General features: G+C 36.9%; 1 protein-coding gene across 1 annotated transcript; it reads right to left on the bottom strand.

Annotated features, from left to right (window-relative positions):
• LOC106065088 (transcriptional regulator ERG homolog) lies at positions 1 to 24397 on the bottom strand. The gene is made up of 6 exons (XM_056036870.1): positions 23276 to 24397; positions 12932 to 12985; positions 12008 to 12061; positions 11422 to 11502; positions 9967 to 10038; positions 1 to 2280 (listed from the first exon to the last, which is right to left on the bottom strand). The coding sequence occupies exons 1-6, from the start codon at positions 23349 to 23351 to the stop codon at positions 1703 to 1705; spliced, it is 915 nt and encodes a 304-aa protein (XP_055892845.1). The 5' UTR covers positions 23352 to 24397; the 3' UTR covers positions 1 to 1702.
• Positions 24398 to 27993: the final 3596 nt, after the last annotated feature.

Here is a 27993-nt window from a genome sequence, read left to right as displayed (position 1 = left end):
ATTTTCTTTCAAGCGACTATATACAGGGAATAGAACAAATCATTTGAGCCATTGTATTTATATGAAACAAAATCATTTCATAGTAGATGCAATATTGATCTTTGAATATAAAATATTATCATTAATTTAAACATGTTGATATTTCATACATATTTAAACATATTTTAGTTGATACAGGGCCATTCAGATTATATGTATGTATGTATGTATGTATGTATGTATGTATGTATGTATGTATGTATGGATGGATGGATGTGAATGCGTGTATGTATACGTATGACTAAATGAATGTCAGCTCTGACTATGTACTGGTCTATGTGCGACTTTGTGTGAAGGGACTCTATGGGTGTGTGCCTAAAGAACTTCTACACACTGGGCTCTGAAGTTGCAGGTGAGTTATGGAGATACTCTCCACCTTTACCGCGTGATCGAAATTCTTTATACCTTATTGAGCACCAAGAACAAAAAGTATTTACGAGCTAAAAAGATTTCTTTTTCAAAAATATTGTAATGACTAGAATTCAATTTAAATAACAATTAACCAGAGTTCAAGTTACGTTATGGCGATGTAATAGAAGGCAGGAGAGCCGCTGGTCGCCCACTTTTACGGTATACGGATGTACGCAAACGCGATATGTAGCTCTTCAAAATCGACACTAGCAGCTGGGAAAAAGTGGTACTGGTTAGATCCACATGGAGAGCGAGCCTAAAGGAAGGGTCTAGGATAGCAAATGCCATACACAACAGTAGTAGAAAGAAGGGTGAAAATGCAACAGCGCCTGGTGATTACATAGGCCAAACCTGTGACCACAGCTGTGTATCAAGGATTGGTCTATTTTGTCACACAAGAAGTAGCAAAGGGAAACGGTAATTTTCGCAGACGCAAAATGCCACAGATTTTAATTTATCTCTTAATTTTGGTCAAAATACAATATTTTGATCACCTTACAACATATCTACATCACGTCTGTGTTTTACACAAGTTCAAATCTCACTCAACACTGTCAAGCTCACAGCAAATTTTCCAAGATAATGATGACCTTAGATGTTCTTCTCCCACAATAGGTTCCTTTATGGCTGAAGTCACTACTGTGCGTAGTCCAGGCTATAAAGATAATAGTTTTAGACCGGTCCAGTTACCCTACACTGCCCCAGAAGTTAGTAACTGAAGTTATTGTTCATCTGGAGACTAATTAAAAAATTAGCATATTCACTCACACACACATTCACGCACACACTCACAGGCTTACATTGGGGAAGTAAAAACTAGTGTAGTCATCAAACTACAGTTGTCAATAGTTAAACTAGCGAATCCCAACATTCAACCAAAATGTGCCTTGTTTTAACAATGTTAAACCAAACTGACAGCTGACTTGGAAACAAAATCCAGTTGTAAATCACACGAGAGCCATAACACGAAACGAAAGTTGTACACAACAAACAACACAAAATCTTGAAGGAAAATTTCAGGCACTCGAAAAGTTTGTATATGTATATTTTGTCTTGTTGGAAGTTTTCCTCAGTGAGGCATTTTTTTTCCTAAGGTCATTTGTGCAGTGGTAAATCCCACTCACGTGATCTTTAATCCGGTCAAATGCTAAGCTCATGAGGTCAGTGGACGTAGTTGCGGGATGGTCAGTGGAGTGTTACGGGATGTTCCAACATGGTGTTTTCTGGATGGAAGAGTCGTAGTGGCCAGAGGTCAAGCCTCCCATCTGTCGTATGGGTAATAAGGCCCGAGAGGGGGCGCCATGTGTCCAGGGTGCGTTGGCATCGCGTGGTTGGGAATGTTGTGGTAGAGGTTCGAACCGGGGCTGCCTGGCCAGTAGCCAGTGTGAGGCGGGAAGAGGCTAGGTGGTCCAGTATTGGAGATGGGCGAATGCGGATTCAGGTAGTTGAGCTTCTGGTTGTGAGGATGGTGATGGTGGTGATGGTATTGGTAGGACGACATCAAGAAATCCTGCTGGTACTTATAGGCGGACGGATCCGCGCTGGAAGGCTGCATGGCCTGGGCGAGCCCAGCAAAGTCAAATTTGTATGCGTATCTCTTGCCATGGACTTTGGTCATAATGTTCTTGTCGTAGTAGTACCGCAAGGCCCGGCTCAACTTGTCGTAGTTCATGTTGGGCTTAGACTTGCGCTCGCCCCACCTCCTGGCCACCTCGTCGGGGTCCACCAGCTTGAACTCGCCGTTGGTGCCCTCCCACGTGATGCAGGCGGCGTTGGCCGAGTCAGAGAGTAGCTCAAGTAGGAACTGCCAGAGTTGGATCTGACCGGAACCTGGGAATGAACAAAATGTGTACTATTAGAACTAATGGTAAAAATACTATAATAATAATTATTAAAAAGAATAATTCATCAAACACAGCACTTCTAAAGTTGCATTTATGCATTTATTTTTATACTTACAAAGTAATCAATACAAATGTTATTTAGTTAATTATAGACTAGCCTTTGTTAAGACATAAATGAAACAAAGTTACGAAAGGATCAGAAACAGTAATTGAACCTTTCGAAGAAGTGAAAATAACGTAAAGATTGACAATAAGATAATAAAATGTTATAAATTCGGTGATCGTCAAAGAGTCAGCGATTGTGAGCACGGAAGGACTGTCTGGCCGTGTTGGAAGCTGTCCCGAGGTAAAAACCTACTCATCATCATCTCAAGACGTCCTAGTAGAGGTTCGGGTCAGGACGTAATCCTTTCGATTGTTCAAGTATGAATGTACGAAGTGTTTGTGCTAATAGATCTGTTTACTGTACCATAGCCTACTCGTACTTTTAGGAATGCTCAGTAACTGCTATTAAGTGTCCTTGCTAATTAGCCCAAAACTTAACGGACGCACTCGACAGTGGGGTGTAATACCTCCATTGCATACATGTGTTTGTACTAAGCTGATCAACACTGTTTCACAGCCACTGTAGACAAATACATGTATTGTATTTTAAAGAAAGGACACATTGTTATGAATGGATGTAATGTTGAGTAGAAGAGTTTTTGAAAACGTCACCTATCAATTCAGATATACTTTGAGACAAGTTCTAAAGCCATACAATACTAGCAAGTGAACCCGTCCCTTTTGTGACGTGGGAGTGGGTGAGCGATTGAAAAGAAATATTTAAAATGAAAAAAATAGTTAAATTTATAAAAGAAAAAAATCGAGATATATGAGAATAGATTAGTGCAGATGGTAGAATTGATAAACTACAGACTTTAAAATCTTTGTAATCATTTTGTTTTACTTTTTACCGCAGTAGAATCACATAAAAATTCAATGTAAACAATGAAAAGATTGCTGTGAATAAACTTTAGTATACAAATTATCAAGACTTTTTTTTAAATTTTGAATTCATTTCCATGGTCCATATTTTGGTGCATAACCCTATTTTCCAAAGAACTACAATACGAATGGGCCTTTTCAAAATTCTTGCCCAATCATTGGTGATATTCGTTATCACGTGAACTATTTAAGTGAACAGATTTCTGGCCAAACACCATTAAGACGCGATCCAGTAGGCTAGTCAGTGTATCGATTAACTCTTTCTGTTCTACAGTTTTCTTCGACTCTCTCTTGATGACTTCCGTTTCTCTCGTGTCAGCAGATCTGATTCCCCCCTTCCTCCTCCTCCTTCTGTTCATCCTTCCATTCCTCCTTTCTTAACCTTTCATTCTTCAACCCGATTTCAGGAAGCCATCTTGTATCTTTCTGCTATTGTTGGTCTTCCAACGGGGACTTGAGTGCGCGAGGCCCCATGAACTGCCGAGATTCTCTTTCGATGTGTATATGTTCGTAAGATTGTAGGATCTATCTGCTTCACTGAGACATGAAATGTTTGTGTAAGCTGACCTTTGTGAAATATAATAGATTATGGGGCTACACAGGGTCATTAAAAATGAATGCGTCAAAACCATTGCGCTATATTTCAATAGTAAAAGAAACAAAAAAAAACAAACAATTGATATCTAGCTGGACACAAGTATTATATATAACTTCAAGTTTTTATTTTACGCTTTCTAAGTGCTCAATGTGACCACCACCTTCGGTGTGGACAACATGAAAGCGAAAATGAAAATTCCTCCCAAATGAACTTCAGGATGTCCCCATCCATTGTGTGGATTGCAGCTGTTCTTTGATCTTTCATGTCATTGATATTTACTGCCAACAGTGGAACAAATACTTTGTCTTTAACATACCTCCACAGGAAAAAGTCGCTCACAGTGAGGTCGGGGAACCTGACAGGTGAAGCGCAGAGAGCAAGGTCTTAAGCTCCTCTTCTACCGGTCCACCGTTGAGTTTCGCCGTTTTGACGGTAAATAAACAAATGATTTATTTTTTAGGACAAATTGAAATTGACAAGTTGAAAATGACACCCAGGAAGATTGCAGTATCAAATGACTACTAGTTCAGTCCATAAACAATGATTTCAAAAGGAATAAATGTGTAATGATTCTGAGGCATTATTTTGTAATCCACCCGTACGCACATTGGAGACGTGTCTTGTAATCATCCCGTACGCACATAGGAGACGCGTCTTGTAATCATCCCGTACGCACATAGGAGACGTGTCTTGTAATCCACCCGTACGCACATAGGAGACGTGTCTTGTAATCCACCCGTACGCACATAGGAGACGTGTCTTGTAATCCACCCGTACGCACATAGGAGACGTGTCTTGTAATCCACCCGTACGCACATAGGAGACGTGTCTTGTAATCCACCCGTACGCACATAGGAGACGTGTCTTGTAATCCACCCGTACGCACATAGGAGACGTGTCTTGTAATCCACCCGTACGCACATAGGAGACGTGTCTTGTAATCCACCCGTACGCACATAGGAGACGTGTCTTGTAATCCACCCGTACGCACATAGGAGACGTGTCTTGTAATCCACACGTACGCACATAGGAGACGTGTCTTGTAATCCACCCGTACGCACATAGGAGACGTGTCTTGTAATCCACCCGTACGCACATAGGAGACGTGTCTTGTAATCCACCCGTACGCACATAGGAGACGCGTCTTGTAATCCACCCGTACGCACATAGGAAACGCGTCTTGTAATCCACCCGTACGCACATAGGAGACGTGTCTTGTAATCCACCCGTACGCACATAGGAGACGTGTCTTGTAATCATCCCGTACGCACATAGGAGACGTGTCTTGTAATCCACCCGTACGCACATAGGAGACGTGTCTTGTAATCCACCCGTACGCACATAGGAGACGTGTCTTGTAATCCACCCGTACGCACATAGGAGACGTGTCTTGTAATCCACCCGTACGCACATAGGAGACGTGTCTTGTAATCCACCCGTACGCACATAGGAGACGTGTCTTGTAATCATCCCGTACGCACATAGGAGACGTGTCTTGTAATCATCCCGTATGCACATAGGAGACGTGTCTTGTAATGAAATAAGAGCAACGCGACGAACTATTTAACAACAGAGAATGAACACCAAATGAACTTTGAGGTCACACTAGGTTAGAATAGGATAAAGTAAAGCACTGTGTTGGACTCTAGACTTTAAAAAGACAGCGTCGATGCATTGACAGAAGACATATAGACACTTTATGACGTCTCTAACAGTAAACTTGTCTTCATCTTAAGTATAGCCTCGGATACATACAATCTTCTACATACAACTCGCTTTCACAGGATGTCATCTATTCGAGCTTAGAATACAACATCATCTCATGGAGTACACCAAACCAGCATTTTGCAAACACGAAAACCGACAATCAAAATACAAAAATACTTTTAAATATACTTTAAAAAATACTTTTAAAAAATGGTTCTATTGAGTGATGTGAGAACACCGATGTTACCATATCGTCTCATTATTGCAAATTGTGATAATGTCAACATGATCCGTGAAGGGGAAGTGGGGGTAACAAACGCGTACAAGATTCTACCCAGACAGACAAAGTGACTTTATTTAAATGGTGTAAACAAATATGGCCAAAATCAGGTGTAGACAGGGAAAAGAGAACTTAAATCGAAGACCGGCAAACAACGGCTTTGTTTGCTTTGTCTTTGGCAAAATATGTAGATCACTGCAAGGGCTGCGTAATCACGTGAAACACTGCAACTTTCCTTCACCTCCGATTCCAAGATGTATTAATGAAAACACTAAACTCTTTTACTCCATCAAGTGAAGGCAGAAAGACAAAGCAATGGAAACGAGAGGATCAAAAAATAATTCCTTTTAACCTCCCCAAGGCCAGAGAAAAAATCCTGGCCCTTAATAGAAGGACACGAACCAAAAATCTTTGCCTCATTATCCAGACGCTCTGCTATTTGGGCGGGAAGTTTTTTTAAGAAATCAGAAAATAATTAAAACAAAAATAAATTGTTTCGACATGACATTAAGGCCATTGTTGCTGCCAATATTACTGCCAGCCCCACACCAAATCAAAAAAATTTCCCATCGATCACAGGGCCAGCAAAGAGCAATCGATCAAAGTTCTTAACAAGTCGATCAGGCGCTCCCTGCAGACGTTGGCCATATTTCTCTTTATTACATCTTTGCAAATGGACAAGACAGAGAGGGAGAGAGAGAAAGAGAAATAGTGAGAGAGAGATGAGGAGAAGGGATGGTGACATGGGCGAGAGAGAGAGAGAGAGAGAGAGAGAGAGAGGGAGGAGTGTGAAGTCGTTCTCTTCCCCCCTCTTCTATTGGCTTGCTGTCCATATCACGCCCGGTCGACACTCCTACGGCCACAAATTTGATGAAGTCTACTGGCGCCCGGTGCCGAGGTCATGTTGGAAGTCTGTTAAGATGCTAACGGGGGATTGAAGAGCTTAATGTAGTCTGGCGTTAGGGCTGCGGGGCGCGCAAATGTTTGTCTGCATATGTCCGAAAAAGAAAGAGAGAGAGAAATGAAAAGAGAGGGAGAGACACAGACATTTACTGGCAGATTTTTTTATTTATTTGTTGAGCTCCATCTACAGACAAATATTTTTACAAGGCCGACAACCCTAAGTAAATCAATAAGAAAATGCATTGATGATCAGGCACAGACAACTCGGTTGTCGGCACAACTTCATTTGGACATAATTCAGATTTCCTGAACTCTTCAAAAACATTTGTGTACTCTTAAATAAGATCTAACACTAGTTTACTTCTCTAAGCGTCCTGGGCAGAGGCATTCATAAAGTATCTAGACATACTGCTCCGTACACTATCCTATACATTTAAACATAGTCAAGCAATTAGCCTTTAACTATCATTTACTATATAATCAGATAAGGAATTTCACATGCACGGGTAAGGACCATACATAAGCAACATACATTCACCCAGATATTACAATGATCTAAAAAAAAACTGTCCTAAACATTCCCTACAATGTACATCATTATAAAATGTTGCATGCATCTTATACAGATACGATAAACGGAAGTGACAATCAAATAACTAAATCAAATAACAGGCAAAAGGCCAACACTAGAAGTTAGTCGACGCTGGTAGCGAATGTCGAAAAGTTTAATAATAACGAAGGGAACCATCGAATGTCATCAATGTAAATCTTCACTTCAGTTACTCTATGGATGCAAAAAAGTCTTTTGTTTACTTCCGAAATCCACGTCTTGTTTTTTTGAATTACCGCGACATTGTCTCTAAGTCAAAGTTTTCACTTTTTATGAAACAAGTAATAATAATAAACTTTCTAAGTATAAGTAACAAGGTGTTTACATTTCAATGACTTCCAGCGCTTAAAGGTACGTAGATACATGGCACTTGATTTTCGAAACATTGTGTAATTGCTGCTGACAAATTAATCTTTGAGACATTTTACTTGCAGCGAAGTTGTGAGAGTTTGTGGGGCCAAGAGAGTAGGGAACAACGTTCAATGCTAGACCCATATAATATATAATGTAAGGAAGGAAATATCAGTCAAATATTCATTAACGTCTTGGCTTACTTAATACATGAATTGCACGAATACTTAATCCGATAAAAAAAAAAAAGAGAACGAGAAACGTCTATACATAGAGAAAGAGATTATATAATTTAAATATTAAAAAAAAAATGCGCACCTGTATACATAGCAACCCTTTTGTTGTTTAGGTTGGAGAGAATACGAAAGCTACGATACCGATATGTAAACACGTTTAAAAGCCATAGACAAATTTTAGTGCATTTTGTTTTAGTGCTGTAGAATCAAATAAGAAATCAAATGTGTAAACAAAGAGAAGATTACTGTGACTAACTTTGAGTATCAAAATCTTCAATAGGTCTTCATGCTCCAGCTGATAAAGATAATATCACGACAATCTTATAAATAGATATCATTCTTTCGTTAAAGAAAACACATTTTTTACGTATTTCTCTTTCTTTCTCTTTCTTTCTTTCTCTCTCTCTCTTTCTCTCTCTCTCTTTCTCTCTCTCTCTTTCTCTCTCTCTCTCTCTCTCTCTTTCTCTCTCTTTCTTTCTATCTCTCTCTCTCTCATGCTTTCTATATATCTTTCTCTCACTCTCTCTCTCTCTCTCTCTCTCTCTCTCTCTCTTTCTCTCTCTTTCTTTCTATCCCTCTCTCTCCTGCTTTCTATATATATATCTTTCTCTCACTCTCTCTCTCTCTCTCTTTCTCCTCCTTATCCTTGGCTTTCTTTCGTATACAATTATTTTTATTCTTCCCGGGGCCACATTTCAAGAGAAGGAAAACAGACCAAGTGAAGAGGAAAAAAAACACTTTATTGACAAAAGCACTTAAAATGAAATCGACCGCAAACAAGAAATGAAAAAGAGAGAGAGACTGGAGAAGCTCTGGACGAGATTCTACGAGGGCGAGCGCTGAGTGGAGGAAAGAGACGAGTACACACTGATGCTCTTTTTCTAAAGCCACGTTTAAAAGCTTTTTCTAATATGGCTTCTACTGCAGTTCCGGTCTTGTTCAAAGCGACTTCTGGTGTCGGATGAAGCTGAGTGAGGGACCCGTGTGTGTGCGTGTGCCTGGGACGTGTGCGCCAGTGATCGTGTGAATGTGATCCTGTATAGCTTTAAATACAAGCACAAGAGCGGTAACTATTCACTCAGTTCGAAGTTATCTAACTTGAAGATCATTTTGAAATAAGTAGGTGTAGTAGTAGACAATACCAACCTACGATCAATGTCTCGATTTATGTTGAATAAGCCCACTTCCGGTGTGTTTTAATGCTTTACACCGAGTGTAACTCTAGGTTTTGATTCTGTCCTTACACATTCCAGTCGCATATAACGTTGAGGTCACGTATTCATGTTGTAGTCCTAGAGGATGTAATTGTAGGTGGCGTTCTTCCCCCCTCCCCTCCGGTTTAAAGGTTAACGTTGGCTTGGTTGTGTGGTATGCGCTCCTCACTGAAGCCACGAATGTTGTGTAGGCAACACAATGACCAATAGCTTTTACTTGTACCACTTATGGGCTTCAGTTCTACCATCCGAAGTAAAGATGTCCTAAACCCCAGCTCACTAGACCAGCTACTGAAAGTAAAAGTTGAACACTCGGTGTTTTTGTTAGTATGTCATACGTAAGCGTTTGACTTCCAATTGAGTCACATATAATCACGTCACCTACAATAAGCTCGTTCAAAAGTGTACAAACTAGACGAAACTCTTGTGTGTATGATACTTTCTGATCTGGTTAGAGCCGAAACTGAAAACTAACTCTAATTGTATTTTTATGTAAGCAAATCTCACTTTGTCAAGCATCTACTAATAATACTGCATTGTAAATAATGACAATGAAATGTATTCTTTTTAAAACAAAACCTACAATGCTGACTTGAAAGCTACATATGTATCTATAAGTATGATCAAATTGTGCTTCGGTAGAGTGGCAAGTGTACTAGTGTAACTGAACTTCTGTCAAACTTGTAGAAGTTTGTCTGTCTTGTGTATTTTATCTATTATTTGTGGATAAAGTATTGCTCTGTTGATTTATAGATGAGATCATTGACAGACAGACGATATACTAACCTTGAGGCCTCCATGGAGCGTGGTTATTGTCTAATGGACTTTTAGAAATTGGTGTCAACGGGTTAGTGTAGCCTGGGAAGAAAAAAAAAGGTTTTGAAAGAATGGACAAGACTCACACGTAGCTACAGTCTAGGTCATACGTTTTAAAGCAATATGATCTACGAATTAGACCGCCAACACATGCATCGGTATACATAATTTATAATTCCTTAGAAAAAGGTGTCCCATTAAAAAAGTTCCAGATTCATGTAATAATATACAAATAAAATTTGTGTACAAGATACTAAAAGGACACTGGCATTTGAAAACAAAAAGAAAAGAAAATATATTGCATATGCGATTTCTAGCGTTTCTTCTACAAAAACAACTAATAATACCAGATAAAATATTTTAACTAAAAAAAGTAGGCAAACATATACAACAAAATATTTGTTCACAGTAAAGTTTCAAATTTGAACAGTGTACAACGGAACTATCTGAATTTCATTCCATTTTTTTTTCTTTGTGCGCCTTGAATAGTTTGAATACATTTTAATAAATTTGTATAAATATGTTGTTTTTTTTTCTACATAAAAATAGGTCTAATGTAATTATTTATATGTATTGATGTCACATTCGTATACAATACAAATTCTATAAAATGATATGAAACTCATAATTTAACTGGAATTTAGGATATGATAGGGATAAATAGCTTTAAAGCAATCTTAATGTGTTTATCTGTGTTTACGATTGAAAAGGAGCGAATGTTTTGGTTGAGTAGACTGAAGAATTTTCACATGAAACCACGAGGTGGTCTGGCGTAGTTTCAATGAAATATAAGTGATTGGTAGAAAAGTTAGGGGAAAGATTTGTTCCAGATGTGCGTGAGACTTCAATGACGTGTGTGTGTAGTCAGTTAGATCTTGTGTGTAAATGTTTATTTCATTTGTTTGTCTTTCAAGTTAAATCTGTTTATAGTTTTCATACAAGTTACATTCTTTATCAGGAAGTTTATTTTAAGTTGTACCGTTAAACTATAACACGCCTACATCGGTTTAGTTGTACTAGTCGTCTGGAGCTACAACCCAACCACCAGGCAACAACAGCCTGGCATATTTGTTGTAAACTTTGGTTGCTATTACATTCCTCTGCTATATCTTGGATATAGATGATAATAAATCATATATCTCCTAGACTGCATCAAAGCTTGGCCTTTTCATCAGACAATAAGAAGGACACTATGTTGTAACATTCCGATCTGTATTTAACAGCAAATACGATATTCGGAAAATTAATAAACGTAATATATTATGATATAGCTAAAAGCAGGCCTTATAATGAATAGTAGATATGAATTTTAGAAATAGTCTAACTGAAGGTTTTGCTCTTGTATTTTTTTAAAGAGTTTATTGTATTTATAGCCTGATTTAATACTCCTCTGAAGCAACCAAAGAAAGAAAAACATCCACTTACTTTGAGGTGGTCTCCATTGCGACCCGTGAATGCCAGACTCCAAGGAAGATTTACCCACGGTAGTGAATGTTGGCGAATATGCTGAACAAAGAAATAGGATCATTAAACAAATGCTTTAAAAATTATACAAAATACCATAAGAATCTAATTTTTACTAGAAATTGTAATGCTAACAAGTTTAGTTAATAAAGCAATGACATCAACAACAAACATGATGTAGCGAGACAGGTGTAGCAGTATGTATGGAGCTGGGGTATATAAAGAGTATCTATTTTTTAAAGATCTATTTTCTCTTCAATTTAGGTCCACTTATGCTAAACAGCGAATGATGAATAGATTCAAGAAATGAAATTATTTTCCAACTTTGTTACACAACATTAGCTTACATATACTTTGTGTCATAATGTAAAAATTCATTTAAAATAGTACAAAGATAATAAATTGACTTGTTTTCATGGTGAAAAGTGGACACAGGATCTAGTAGTAGTTAATAAACCTATTTTTTAAAAAGTGCACGTGTCCTAGATGTATTGAGACCACTTATAGATGTATTGAGACCACTTATAGATGTATTGAGACCACTTACGTTTAGGTACTGGGGGTGGTGGACCAGACAATGCCAGTTTAGGAAATGTTGAATCTAAACAAAATAATTGAAAAAAACATATACTATTAACATCCACAATGTAATTATAAAGCAAATTTATTGAATCATTTAATGTATTGTGTTTGAGTTTACCTCAAATTTTATGGATGGAAATAAATCTTTGATTAAATGGCTCTACATTTTGGTTGAATAGATTTTTTGGATACTCCCATTACTAAATGACTTTGTGCGAGCCCTGGATTTTATGTTGGTCAGTGGCAACACATTTTAACGATGAAAAGAAAGATTTTATTTATGGAAAGATTGTTTCTGTCTTCTATCACTTTAAGATGAATGGCTCAATAAGAAGACTATAAACCCTGTACTTGTGTATCATGTATCATGTACGTACGCCCGTATGCCTAACAGTATAGGGACGTTTATAAAGACTCTACAATTATTGCAATGATCTCATACTAGCTGTTCCTACTTTATATGTATTCAGATTTTCTGATGTAATGTATCCTGGTGGTTATTTTAATTTTGTAAGATACTCTACGAAATTAATGGAGGGAAAACTAGGAGAGACGTTAAATTGTGTTTTTCTTCAGTTCTATTTCCAACCCCAAGCGAGTTGATACATTAAATACAGTGTTTTTAATATTAAAAAAAAATTATAGTTATATTCTACCCTTTTTTATTTTTTTATTACAGTATTGATAATCTGCTCCTTACATAAATTCTAAAAGCAAATCATAAAAATGGGAATATTTCCTTGTCATTAATCTCTGTCAAACAAACAGACAAACAGTCAGCGATTTGAAGCTGAATCTAGTAGACGTTCAATAATTTGGATGAAACTTTAAAATGAAATTAAATATTCAAAAATGAATAAATAAAAATAAATATACAAAGTGTCCTTACCTTGTGTCTGCGGACTGGGTTGTGGAGACCAGGCATTTTTAGTGTAGGCCGAGTCTGAAACACAGAGAGCCAAGATAAACAAACTTAGTGTACTAAGTCAAGCGGAACAGTTGCAACAAATCAAGTCTAGTGAACATTGTTGTACACGTTTGAATCACAACTTCATTCTCTTTTTCTCCAGACTGAAGGAAGACTTCTAGATTCCTTGGTCTAGTTAGTGAGGACAAGAAATTATGAACCCAATGAAAAGATGTCACAGTTGTATAATTCAAAACAAATGTTCTGTAGAATGTGTTTGAATGTTATGGAGTTTGACCTGCGACTGAAGAGCAAGCATCTTGAAAGTGATAGTCTTGTTTGAATAATGTATATCCGTCATGGTATCTTTTATATAGAATCTCTTTGTTATGAACTCATCAAATCATTCAGTTCTCTAAATGGTCGAAAGTGTACTGTTGTAGACTGAGCAATGACTACTTGTTTTGACCAGGCCATATTGTTGTATGTATATATAGGTAAATCAAGTCTATATTAGTTTCACTGTTTCAACAGATTCACAGACGTATTTTGATTTTCACACTAAATGGTAGTAAAACTTTAGTCAGAGTGTTGTACCTACTGAACGTAACGTCTTATTGTGCTTATATCTATTCAGAACATTTTAAACCCATGGACTTTTACACTCAAGGAAGATCAACTCATAATGACCCAACTACCATAATCCATTGGTGATCGAACATTATCTTACATTCAGTATTACCATTAATAGAAACAGAATATTCACAGAGTATGTATATATGTTATGTGTTTATCGACTGTGGTTTCAATTGTACAATTCGATTGATATATATATATATATATATATATATATATATATATATATATATATATATATATATATATATACATATATATATATATATTTATATTGTATATATATATATAATGCAGCTTATGATTACAGATTCCGGGTATATATTTTGTTATATTTTTCTTAGACAACGACTTTCATAACATCTGAGTTAAAATTTGAGTATCGAAGGCTATGTTTGTTATCTTATTATTTCAAATTGCAAGAAAATACACTTGAAAAAAAAAACAACAGTCAAACACAGTAGCAGCTGTCATTCCCTTATGTTGTATATCTCCATAACACTTTGTACTAGGATTAATGCTGCACCATAACAATAAATCCCACAACATAGAAAAGTGAAAGATGCCATAACAGTAGTTCAATCCACACCGAGCTCATCTTTGTGAATAAAGCTTACATTTGCTTTATGAGTGCCGACACACTGTGTCTAGTTACATGTCCATCGTGTCTTGCCTATAGCTTACATTGGATTTATGAGCCTCTCTAGAATATACAATACACTAAGCAGCCAATAAGAGGAAGTTCCAGCACGTTCTTTCTCCAAGTCACTCTGTCCTTCTCCCACAGACTTCTCCAATTTATTCCACATCAACTCAATATTTTTTTCTAAGAAATAAAAAAAAACACCTCTCTCACACACACACAACCACCTGACCTACGCCCCTCCTCCCTCTATTACCCTCCTACCCCCCTCTCCCGTCTCACTCTTTTTCGTTTCTAACACATTTTCCTTTCCCCCCACTCAGCACCTCTCTTCTATTTAGATTTTTCCGGAACCGGAAAGACGGAAACCGGAAGACGGAAGCAACTGATGCCATGGCAACGGCCGGAAGCTTTGTATTAGATTTAGAGTTGAGAAACGAGGCCCCGATGGTTTTTATAGTTAGTTTTATAGTGGCGCGCTCTTCCAGTAACGATAGAGCTCTCCAATAACTCTATTGCAAGTAGATAAGAAGCTAGATGATATCTTAGATTTATAAAATAACTCATTGACATCTTCTATGTGTCACATTAAGCTATGAAATCAAGTTTCTATATATTTTTATCAATGTCCATTCTGCCCAAGTCTAAGACTTTTTGAAAATTGAGCTGTAGTTCTTTTTTTATCTTGGACGAACCTATAAATAAGTGAAAATATAATAGCAGCTTAGGATGACAGATCACAAGCATATATTTTGTTACATTTTTCTTAGACGCCGACTTTCATAACATCTATTTGTTTATTTGTTGAGGCGTGCAAACAATAAGAAATACTTAGGTCTTGTTTACTTAGACATTGGAAAGTCGTATTTCCGTAAATACAACGCAAAGTCTATGGTGCGAAAAACGAATTTAAGATTTGTTCCAAAAGTGTTGCTCAACCAACAGCATCGGCTCGAAAGTTGTGCACACATTGCGTAAAGAAGCTTCCGAGAATCAGCTCCATTGATTGTGATGATAAACAATAATCAAAATAATTAAAACTAGATATTCATATACATTTTCTTTTCATCTGTAGTTCATTTGCATTACTAGACTTTAGAAAGATTAAAATGTTCAAGATTTTTCTTTATTTCATAGTAAACGTAGTCCACCCAACTCTTATGGGAGTTTTGTTGTGGAAAGTTAAGGTGGTTGGTCGTTGTGCTAGCCACATGACTTCCTTGTTTACCGTCGGCCATAAAAACAGATGACTTTTGCATTATCTGCCCACTGGGTTACTTTACTTGTTACGTGACATTAAATTCCTTTGATCTTGAACTATATTTTAGGGTGTAGGAATAAGAAATAGTAGATTGCGACGGTGTGGGAGGGTTAACAGTTTGTCAATTTATCCCAGATCAAAGTGACCTACTGCTTATTGGGATTCAGAATTCTAGAATCTGGCACACAATCCTCTGTAGGTCTCTTTAGGTTTTAACATTCAAAGAGAACGAACAAGTTATGTTTGGAACTGTGAATCAATTGAGCCATACAAAAAAAAACAACAGATTTTACTATATATAGGATCTGCGTCGTATAGGATTTAAATTAATCCTAAAAGTCATAAGAATTAAAAAAAATATAGTAATAATGATAATTATAATAATGATAATAAGAATAATAAGAATTTAATGTATAAGGCGCTGTAAACAAACCTAATGTAGGCTCAAGGCGATATGATACAATAATAGACGTAATATGAAATGTGGCACTACAAGCGTTGATTTCATGGTGTGCTCTCTGAGGGGTGTATGGAGTGATCAGTTCACAAAGGTAAAACGGCATTTCTTTATTGTAGATGCACTGATGACAAATCGAGGTCACTCGATACTTGCATTCAGAGGAAGCCAATTGAGTTATAAATGTTCCAATGCGATCCCTTTGACTTGTTTACGTAGGACGTCTACAAAGAGCCGTGATTATTTCAGACATTCGAACGAATCAAACATTTGCTTGATTAGGTAGGTAAAAGTTTCTTTAAATTTCTAAGATATGATTATTTGGATGGCTGTCTGCGCTCTGAGGTGTCGTCACTATGATTCACGGTTCGAATCCTGCCCGCCGCTTTCCCCGTCGCCCTGCTAGAGGTTTGGGCTAGGATGTAAGAGGCTGCAAATCTGAAGTAACACACTATTATGAAATTATATGCTGTGTCGGTTGTCGTTCTTATGTTTCCATGTGCTTGTAACTCGTCCGTAAGAATGTGTTGACGCAATGTGTGTTGTGTAGTCATTCAGTGTGCTAAGCGGACCTGGTTTTCCACTCTGTTCTCATTCTGTTCATAACATACACGAAACATGTACACAAAATAATAAAATATTTTTGTATTTGGCATGTATTATTTAAACACGACATTGAAAGTTCTTGTGCAACTAGTTGGTGTGGCATGTGTACGTCAGAAAATTTCTGGACAATCCAAATACCATTTAAGACCAAAACCAAGAATACAAAGGAAAATAGTAAAACAATATAGTGCAATGATACCTAAACTATGGCCAGTAGGTCGTATCTGTCCCACGACAATGTGCTATCCGGCCTCTAGAAACTATGCTCACGTAATGAGACCATTAAGTCTGTTCAATTGGATTCGACGATGCTTTAGAGCGACGGGACATGTGAAACGCATGTTGGACATTTATTTGGCCCCTAGACCAAAAACGTTTGATCAATACTTGACCCACAGACTGAGCGTAACCCTTGAACCAGCAGAAATGAATGGTGAAATTTGATAAGATTCATCGTTCTATCCCAACACTCTGTTAGTAATTAACTGGTATCTAGGTAACGGGGCAAGTTCACGTACGTGCTTAGAGACACGTTTTGACATAAGGAGAATTTCAACCTATTGTTACACAAGGGACAACTTTGACATATGGCACCAAAGGCCATTATGTAGATCAGTACGACTTCAGTGACTTTTACGACATTTGGGATATTTGGAACTATTATGACGGTTAGGACTATTGCAACACTTGGGACTGATTCGCGACATTTGGGACTGATTCACGACATTTGGGACTGATTCACGACATTTGGGACTGATTCACGACATTTGGGACTGATTCACGACATTTGGGACTGATTCATGACATTTGGGACTAGTCCAACACTTATCATAATTAGAATGAAAAACGTTAGACCTAACATTGTTCAAAGTTTACACCTGGATGTGAATTTGTCAATGGACAACTGACGATCTCAAACTTATCCTAATGGTTCTGAGAACAACTACAATTAGAAGCTTATCATGGGACACTATTTGTCGCCTGGATTGTATGATAAAAGCAGGGTCAATGTGACCTCCCACTTCGTCTGCTCTACCTCATGAGACAGAATAAAAACCAGATAAAAAACAACAACTTGAAAAGTGCTATCCTGTAGACATACAAATGATTCATACATGATCAAGAAATGAGTGCTTAGTACACATTTGGTCATGTTGACCTTACTTTTATCCTGACCTGTTACTCTATGCTCAAGTGACATTTGGAAGAAATCTCAAGAGCGATGCGTCTTAATATGAGCATATCCCAAAGTAATTAGAAATATCAATAAGAAATACCATCGATACGTAAGCGTGTGTATTGTATAATTTGTTCCTGCTATGTGTCAATTAAAATTCTTACAAGAAAGTATAAAATAAAAGACAAGTTAGTTTTATAAATAAATATCTCCCCAACTTGATTCTCTACAAACTAAGAATGTTTAATTAAATTGATTGGTAAAGTGTAAACAATGAATTTAAAAAAAAACCATATGGTTGGTCAAAGTTGTTTTGAATATACATTTTCTTTCCCAAAGATTCTAGTATCTAGTACTCCAGGAAATCTCCACACCAATGTCTCGGTCGTGTGATGATAAACAGCCTAAAGCCAGGGGCTCCACACCATCCCCCTCTCTCCCTCTCTACTCATCTTCTCTTGTCCTCACTCCTCGGGCCCAGTGGCACTCATCAAATATTGAAAATGACGTTAGGGGTGAATAGGAGAGAGGGGGGGGGAGAGGGTGAATGAATGAGGTGAGGGGGAGGGGTGATGAGAAAGATCAGTTTAAAAATGTTTGCAATCCCGGCGTTTAATAGAATCAGGATATGGCAGAACTAATCTCAGTTCCGAGGGAAAGACGAACACACACAAAAAAGAAAAGAGAGATTCTGGTTTCTCCAAGAAGATGATGTGAGCTCTAGTTGGAAGTGTAGAGAATATCTGAAGCAAACGTTAGGGTTAGGGTTTGGGATACGTTTAGAGCATTAACAATAATGGATGAATCAAGCATGATATTGATTAGGATAAAGTAAATATAGATATAATTATTTCAATAAGTTTTATGTGATTAGGTTTGTAGGTATCATTGAAGCAATCTGTCTAATGGCTTTAATTAATTAACTTAGTACAGAAGGAATTTGTATTGTTAATAGATTTTTTAAATATAAAATATTAGCAGGAAATGACCCACCGCCCGCGGGCCTAAGTTTGTGTAACACTGATCTAGCGACATGTTCCCTTACATAGCTAATATACAATACTGTGAAAATGGGTTTATTCGATTTGTTAAATAAGTTTCGTTCTTCAAAACGTTAAATGTAGACATTTTATTTGATTCTTAGGGCCTTCGAGTTGCGGGAGAGACATTTCACATACACTATGATCTCCGCCGTAATCCAAGGAACATTCAGGCCAAATTTCATCAAGATTGGTCCAACGGTTTCGATTTCTATTCGGAACGTACATACATACATACATACATACATAAATACATACATACATACATACAGGGCCGCCGCGAGGTTTGTGGCCGCCTGTGTGCGGAGTTAAAAAATGCCGCCCCCACCCCTTTTTATTTTAGAAAAAAAATTCATTAAGACTGATCTGGACACTATACGCAAGCGCTCTTTGATTTAAATCCATTTTTTTTACCATTCCTTTTTCTTTTTCAGTTCGCATCGTTGTCGTATCCCCATTCCCTCTAAGATGTTTTATTTTCAATTTTAACTTTGCATTTTTTGTAAAGAATGTAGTGAAAGAGAAAGGAAACTATGTTTTAATTATAACACACTTTTTAGGTTTTTATTTTTCATTTATATTTTTAATACTATGTATAGAATCCAAATTTAGGTACCGGTAATGAAATTTCACTAAAAATTTAGTCGGTTTCACAGACCTATATATAATATATCTATGGTCAGTTTTTTTTTCCGGAATAGTGTTGCCTACATAAATTGTAAGCGTTGTATAAGTTTCTTCATGGAGATAGAATCGAAGATGCGGAAGGTTTTCGCTCAAGTCGGCAAAGGTTTTGATTCCGGGCGGGACTCGGCGCTAAGCGTCTTCTGGCCTTTTTCTCTTAGTAAGAAGAGAGAATTTTTAAAAGGCTAATATTGATGTGTTTTCTTTCAGAACGTACTATTCATCCTAATAAAAAAAAAGTCGAGGGCCATACTGAATCTAATAATAAAGAGGCAGCCCTGGCCAATAGTATAGTGCGAGGGACATTCTAGGTAGGCCTACATATTGTGCACGTACGTCTGTAATGGGCGTGAGCTTTTTAACAATATTCTTCGTGTTAAGTAAGACGTCTCTGTCGTGGACGTTTTTTGTCACACAAAAGTCGTCACTATTATAAAGTGCAATAGGCGGAAGAAATTTGACCAAAAAAAAATCCAGAAGAATCGCACTAGCGGAGACGTTTTAAAATGTTTTCTTGAAAACGTTTTGACCCATATTGTTGCACAAGCGCCTCGCAAAAAGCGGTCTACATTTAAAACGATCTTATTAGAAGATAAAACGCCGTCTCCTACTTAAAAGATTTTCATTTTTGAACATGTGATTTTACTAATATTCAAATAAATTACACTGAAAATAAAACATGTTTCTTGCCGCTCCCTCTCCTTGTTGTTAGATGGTCGTTGACTTGTCGCTACAAACAGCTTGTACAACTGAACCAATGAAGGCGTTTTATATTTGTACTAAATAAGCTTTAAATAACTTGAACACACTTCTTATGTGAACAAAAAAACAATATAATTGTTATTACAATTTTCACAGATTTAATTTGAGATAGAGATCTAATATTAATGAAATTTACTGATATTTAAACGAAATCTAGCTCACCACAAAATAACCTCTATACTCTTTCATGTCTCAAGATTGTCTGACGTTTTACATTTGCATTATGCTAATTTCAATATCTTAAATGCATAATCACCAATCAATCGCTTAACCTCTTCTTAAAGCCGCCTAGGAAACACACACACTCTCTATAACACCTCTTTTTGTCAGGAAGTTGCCCCCCCCCCCCCAATCCTCCAATTCGAGAAACAATGTGACAATGTTTTAAAATTGACATTCTAATTACTAGATCTACTTACAGGGCGGGCTATTCGACTCGAAACAAATATTACAAAGAACCTGCGAAAATTCAAGGTCAGGAAAGAGTCGACGCTTATAGAAAAACCCGTGGGAAACCCTCGCGTGCCGCTTTGTTTTTCTTCTTTAGTTTCCAAAATCACTTCTTATTGTATAAATATTGTCTCTTCCCCCACTCCTCCCTCCAGTTTTCAAAGGATAATGGAATCAGTAGAATTTAAATAAAATATAATATTTTTTTTTAAATTATTAAACCAAAAATTAAAAGATAAATGATTTATGGCAATGATTTGTCCGCCCCTTACATTCGGCCGCCTGCGTGCAATGCATACATTACACAATAGGCAGCGGCGGCCCTGCATACATACATACATATTCCTTACATTGTGCTTTATATATTAGATTTAATAAAGACAACATTTTGTTGAATGTATTTGCTTGGTCTGTAGTAAGATAAAGCTTAAAGTTTCTGAGACAGTGCCAGACAAGTTTAGGTAGAAAACAACTTTTCTCATGAAAAAAAATTGATTGTATATCATTCTTCGATTTGTTGTTATTTGAAAAAGTAAATAATAATAATAATAATAATAATAATAATAACAATATTAACAATAATAATAATTATTATTATGACTTTGTCTTACACTTGTGCATTACACATAACACTGTCAGAACAAAATACATTCCTATCACAGTTGTACTCAGACATGAAATGTAATGTTTACATCAGAAAGTTGGATTGGATTTAATGATGTAATTGCTAAGAAAACACATTTGTGTAATTTATGTCTTCTATCTTGTCTGTCAAACGAGGCAGAAAAATTCTTGACTAATTAATCAATTTTACTGGCTGTCCAGTTTATTTTAATGTTAAAATTAGAAACTTTATTTTATTCTATTTTCTTCAGATAACTATCTCACGCTGAATCTTTAAATACCCAACAACGTTAGGGTCTTAAATAGTAACATATTGAAAAACAAATAATTTACTTCAACTGATTGACCGGGAAGAGTGTAAAGTATCGACAAAGTAACACAGAGGGTGCTTTTAGTACGAATGGATTACTTCCTACTGTTTCACAACTTATTATATATTTATATACACACATACATTTCCCACTTATTTTGTTCCAGTAATAAAACGAAGACGCTTTTGATGACCACATTTTGGGAGAGCAATATTTTATTTAGACAAAAACGCGTATCTACTATAGCTGAAAATATTTGCAGCAAAATAGGAAGTTTTCATTAGAGATGAACTAAATGTTTTTTTTTTTATCTCTTAGACTCTACTACAGTTATATCATGTACACTGGACGGAGACGTCGACTTTTACTGACATATCGCGTCATATATTCGAAGTTGAATTTGTACAACAATGTCATCCTTTGTATGAAATGTAATAGTACCATCTACACTTTCTGCAGTGGAAAGTATATTAGCTGTATGTAATTTACTTTCTCATATGAACTTTAGCTAAAAGATTGAATTCAATTTAAACTTAGAATCTCTTATTTAAATATGATATTGACACTAAGTTTAAACTTATATTCTCTTATTTGAATGTGATGTCTACCACCATACTGGACTTTAAAATGAAATAATTCCATTATTAAAGATGTCTATTTTTAAACAACGTATGCTTTGGTGCCCATCTGATTTAGGTCAGTGTGAAGCGGAAGTAAAGAATGGGACAATAACTAAACTTTGAGGGTAGTTCGAATTAGATTCTGGCTTAATTAGCTTTATTAGCTGTCTTGATTCTGAACAAGAATTACTAGTTTGAATTGTGATTGGATTTGTAGGTCGTTGACTAATTGATACTAAGAAATTGATATTGCAGATTGAGATTGGTAAGACATACACAGTTTAGATTTTAGGTCGAATAAAAAGAATGGACCCAACGGCATGTACTAAGATAGTATTGTCAAGGCTAATCTATCCCACCCATCCCTTACCCCACCCCTCCAGCCCTCTTTAGCCGGACTGAATCTTGTCTGTAACGAAAAGGCGTTGATATCGTAACTTAATTTACAACCAAAATATTTTCTGTTAAACTCACGAGTATATCATACGTTACTAATAATACAAACACACACACCTTGCTTTCAATGCTGGCACAAGTAAAAACTTCAAAGAATTAAGTCCAAGTCTTTTGGAACTCCCTACACGTACTTGTATATTTGAGCTTCAATATTTCATGTGTCGAAAAGTTAAAAATTTAGCACTCAAGAAAAGATTCGCTTTGAAAAATTTTCTACATCCATAATAACGGTACACAAATAGCAGTTGTTACGTTGAAATAGCTTAAATACCTTGACAGGTCTGAGTCATTGAAAACACTCGAGTCATTCAGTCATGTCTGGTGGACGTTTTTTAGACGCTTGGACTACATTGAATTGCATTTGCAATCATTAACAAATGACGTTCATTTATTCGTAAGTGGCAAAATAGTTGCAAACATTGTGATTGTTTTCTTCAGAACTTCTTGTGTATTGTCATGTCTACTTTGACTCTCATATCTATGACATTGTATAATTACTAAAGACGTGTAACACATTGAAATGATACATTATTTTCAATGACTAACGGTTCTATAAATCGTGTCAGACATTAATTAACATGATTATCAAATGGACCTACCTGGAAACATCATCCCAGGGAGAGATGAGAATGTGCTACAGGCCCGGTAATAATCTTGTTGCATTAAACCTTGCATTCTGACACCAGCCTTTGGAAACTTTTGAAGTCCGTGAAAATGTTTTGGTTTTAAGTTTCTAACAATGTCGAAAAGTGTTGTTGCAATACGAATGAGATTTTAAACTGTTAGGGATGGAATACCAATGGAAGTAGTCCATTCCAGATACAGATGGAAATGTTCTTCAACATCTATCAGGATAGAATTCATCTTGCATATTCAGAGTTAGCTTTCAAGTCTAAACACCAATAGAAAACAGAATTGATTTCACTTAAGAATTGATTATATCCAGACATGCAGTGTTGTTACAATTGCGGGCAGACGTCAGTAGAAATGCGCGATTTCATCTTCCTTTGCTTTCTTCTTCTTCAATTTTGTATGAAACTATTTTGATGTCACATTGTGTAGGAAAAACATTTCACTATTCAACGGATAGACTCTGGTTTGAATAATAAGTTTTTCTTTTACTCAGACTAGTCTAAAATGTTGTTTTTGATTAGGAGAGATTATTAGTATCAAATACATTTTTCTCCTAATATTTTGTTTTTTGGTAATTTGACAGATTGACGATTTTTTTTCATTTGTTGATATATTTTAGGTTATTCGCTGGTCACTCTCGGGGTCATTAATTCCGTTGAGCCGTATGGTCCGGTCCGGTCACATTAATAAGTACATAACCTCTTGACCTCACCTGTAAGAGTCAGGGCCCCAGGTAATATTTGCTCAGTAAACCAAATCCATGTGTTCCGGACTTGAAAAGGAAATAAATCTCACAAAATAATATAGAAAAAAAAATTTAGTGCCTCAAGGAAAAAAAAACTGCGACAGCGTTTTAGCCCCAAACAGGAAGCGTGGAAAGTTGCAGTGTTGCGGTACTGGCCTGAGAGGAAGACCCAGTAGACGCAGCTACACCTGTTTTCCCGTTCAGAATCCCTCCGTATGTGGGGACTTTCCTTTTCTCCTTCCTTTCACAATTATCCAGTTTGAGGCCAGGTTTCCGTAAAGGCCGAATCTCAATTTCCCGAAAGGAATTCCTGTCCCTGCCCGGGCACTACCGGTGACATGAGTGTTGGAGGAACGGTTTTGGGGTGGAAACTAGCAGGCGCCGGGGTTTTTACCCCACCTCTAGGGGGTGGGGCTAGAAAGACAGGAGCCAAGGAGTAAATAGTTTATTTTTTTTTTTTTAGCTATTGAGGATTTTCTGTCGTGCCGCGCGAGGAGGTGGGGGGGGGGGTAGGGTGCCAGGAGCACAAAGGACCGGTTCGATCGATTACCCATGTCGATCGATACGTGGACTGGGCTCAGAGCGGAAGCAGGCGAAGCCAACAAATCTGTCAGTGAGACGGGGATGGATGTCTGGCACGATGGAGCAACCACCAACCAACCCGCTGATCTCAGTTCCTGGAGATAAAGGGGGCGGAAGGGGCAATAAAAGCCGCTCCCTAGTATGGGCGTGGTTTACGCCAGGGCGATCGATGACAAGATGGCGGGTCTGGTTACAACAGTCCACCCTTTGCACCAGTCCTCAGATCGGGCCGAGATTAAGAGCAGTTTACAACGATCGACGGACAGTCAGAAAAAGAAAATCTTGTTAGTGTTAACTTGGTGCAGACTGCAAGGGCAAACACTCGGATCACACTTTTAATTACCGACCAAACAAATAGACACGATTATCTCCCATTCGAATGAGATATTCTTTCCGCGCGAAGACCTGCGCTCTCAAATTTTTTCGTTTCTAATATCTTTCCACTTGATAATTGAAGACAGTTCGTTGGATCGTATCAAATACCGAGCTAGTCAAAACAATGAAACAGAAGGAGAGCTCGGCTTTGTGGTATCGCTGGTAATTTATGTTGCAACGCAGAGGAAGGATCAAATAGTTAATTTTAAATTAATAATCTATGGTTAAATGGAAATAGTTGTATATTTGTGCTGTTACACAAAATTGTTATTATTATCTTCTATATATATAATTCTCTTCTTCCCTCAAGAGTTTGGACGAGAAGAAGTAAAGGAAAGATCACTCTTATTTCTGAGGATAGTCACCACACGAAAAAAAACAAGAGGGGGGTGGGAACAAGTGGGTATGCACACGTTGATACGGATGGCTGCGCGCTGGACTGTCAAACCCTGCCCCCCCCCCCTCGTCCTGCGGGAGGCTTGGACTAGGAAGTAAACTATCGTCAGCTCTGAAGAACATCCGAAACGAAAAACATTTTACAAGCAAACATTTTACAAACACTAAATAGCAGCGCAGGGCTTAACCATTGTGACCAAGAAGTCATGGAAAGAGAACAAGTAATCTACAGGTCACTAAATAGCAGGGCCGGACTTAACCATTGTGGGGCCTTATGCGAAACGGATTTCGCGGGGCCAAGTTTTGGTAGGGAAGCGGATAATAAGTGAAATTTAAGAGTTTGTATTAGAAAATAAATTCGTCTATGCATTTTATTCATTCTTTACTACTTACAGAATTACTTTACGAGCCTTGCGTGTAGCGAAGTTATACAGCATATCATAATAATTCTGTTTCCTACATAGATCACGCTCAATAGCAAGAATTACCAAATGTTTCAATCTATCTTTGAGAATTGTTGACCTCATGTAATTCTTCATAAGTTTGAGGCGCGAGAAGCTTCTTTCACCAGATAACACTATTACGCTTTTGCATAATGCTTTTTTTATGTATCTCCCGTTGGATTGGTGTTTTCCATATTGAGTGACACGCCAAAATGACAACTTTTGTCTATATATTTCCATATATTTTATGGACTTTTTCGTATATTTTGCAATTTCTTGAGATTTCCAGGTGCGCCTGCTAAATCGACAGGGGTTCTAACCTGTGGGTCGCGACCCCCTTAATCTGTTTTAAGTTATAAAATTGTTTAATTTAATAATTTATACACCTTGCATTAGCGCGGGTCCTATGAAATTGCGGGCCATATGAAAGTAAGGGGCCTACTGCGGGTGCATAGGTTGCAGTGGCTTAAGGCTGGCCCTACAGAATAGATGCGTATGCTACGCCGCCGGTCGAGTAGTTATTATTATATTTTTTTAAAGTAAGTAAGTATAGGTTAATCATATTTCAATTTTTTCTTTAATTCTTTATGATTTAATATTTGTAAAATGTGAAAACTCACAAATAGAAATTAAATAAATAAAAAGCCCACAAAAGAGGCAGGAGGACCCAAAAAAAAAGAGGCAAATAAAAGAGGCCTAAGGCCCAAGGCTTCCTATGATGACGAAGCTAAAATTGAATAGCTCAAATTCTGAGGTTTCCTTAAAAAAAAATGGAAATGATTATGACCTACTTACAATTTACCTATACTGTTGATCTCTCGACCGTATTGTGCAGACTTGACGCGGAGCCCTTAACATGCCTGTCATTTGTCATTCGAATTATTGTGATTGACATTTAAACTGAAAAAGGATTTTTTTTTTAAACAAAGCATATATTATATTTCAATTAGTTTGGGTCATTAATATTATTCTATATGTAAAAGATCTACACAAACAATTATGTGCAATTATTTTACCAGTTGTTTTGGTTCATTGCGATGCCATGCTTTAAAATGTCTGAATGCACTATGGTTCTTTCCTATGTGGTCTGGACTAGCTGGAAAAGGGTTTGGGAGAAGGAAGGGGGTATCTGGGTGATTGCTTTTAAAAGACATTTATAAAAGCAAAAAAGTGAACGACCTGAATTCGAACTCCAGAGGTAAAGCCTTCTGAGCCTCCTTAAGACAATGAGATAACCACTCTTCCAGGGAAGCGCTTAGAAAAATAGAAGGTTTTATAATTATCAATTGGTAGTTTCAAAATGTTCTCTTTAATGAAAGTTTAAAGGGGACTAATTCCACTTATACAAATCAGTCAAGTACAATTTCTTTCCCTCGTTCGTGATACAAAACAAAATAATTAATCATCAATATTTATTGACTAATTGGTTAATATTTTTTTTATTGAATCTTATTTTGTCAGGTAAAAGAAATTATTGAGCAAAATTTCAGCTCAGCTTGAACCGAGATTGGGTCTGGAAGAAATCACGTGTACAAACTTTCTACCAGACAGACTGAATGAGTTGATATAAGTCTTGTAACAATAACATCTGGTAAGCTAGACACAAAGCAGGTTGTATTCATAAGTGAAAAGTTGCATTTCTCTATCACATTCTATCACCTGGACTTCAAGACCAGATCTTGTTTGGAAAAGGCCGAAGCATGACGTTCTGGCGAGATGGATTATTTGGCTCCGGACGCTTTGAAGCGAAATTGTTTCGTAACATATCTATGTATTGTCTGTGTGTTTGAGTTCAAACCTTTATATCTATATATGTAAAGAACAATAATTCTGTTTGTCAATTAGATTTTGGAATTAAAGTTGTTGTGTATTTAGTGTTATATCACTAACATTGTAATCTGCGGGTATTTTAAAATTGTACAATACAAAACGAATCAATGATAAAAAAAGATTGATGCAGTTTTTAGAGCACCGGAAAATAATGAGTTTATTTTTCTTAGAGAAAACCAGTATCCAGTGAAAGTTCTTGTCTAAGCAATCTTTCAGGCCTAAACATCTTTTCACATCACCTCTTTTTGGGTGCTTCCTTCGCCTCTTTTTGAGCTTTTTCTCTTTTTTTTTGGGGCTTCATGTTTCATTTCCT

Source organism: Biomphalaria glabrata, chromosome 7 (genome assembly GCF_947242115.1).
Source record: "Biomphalaria glabrata chromosome 7, xgBioGlab47.1, whole genome shotgun sequence".
Taxonomy (NCBI): Eukaryota; Metazoa; Mollusca; class Gastropoda; family Planorbidae; genus Biomphalaria; species Biomphalaria glabrata.
The sequence above is the reverse complement of the archived record's forward strand: the minus strand, read 5'-3'. Positions and strand labels throughout refer to the sequence as shown.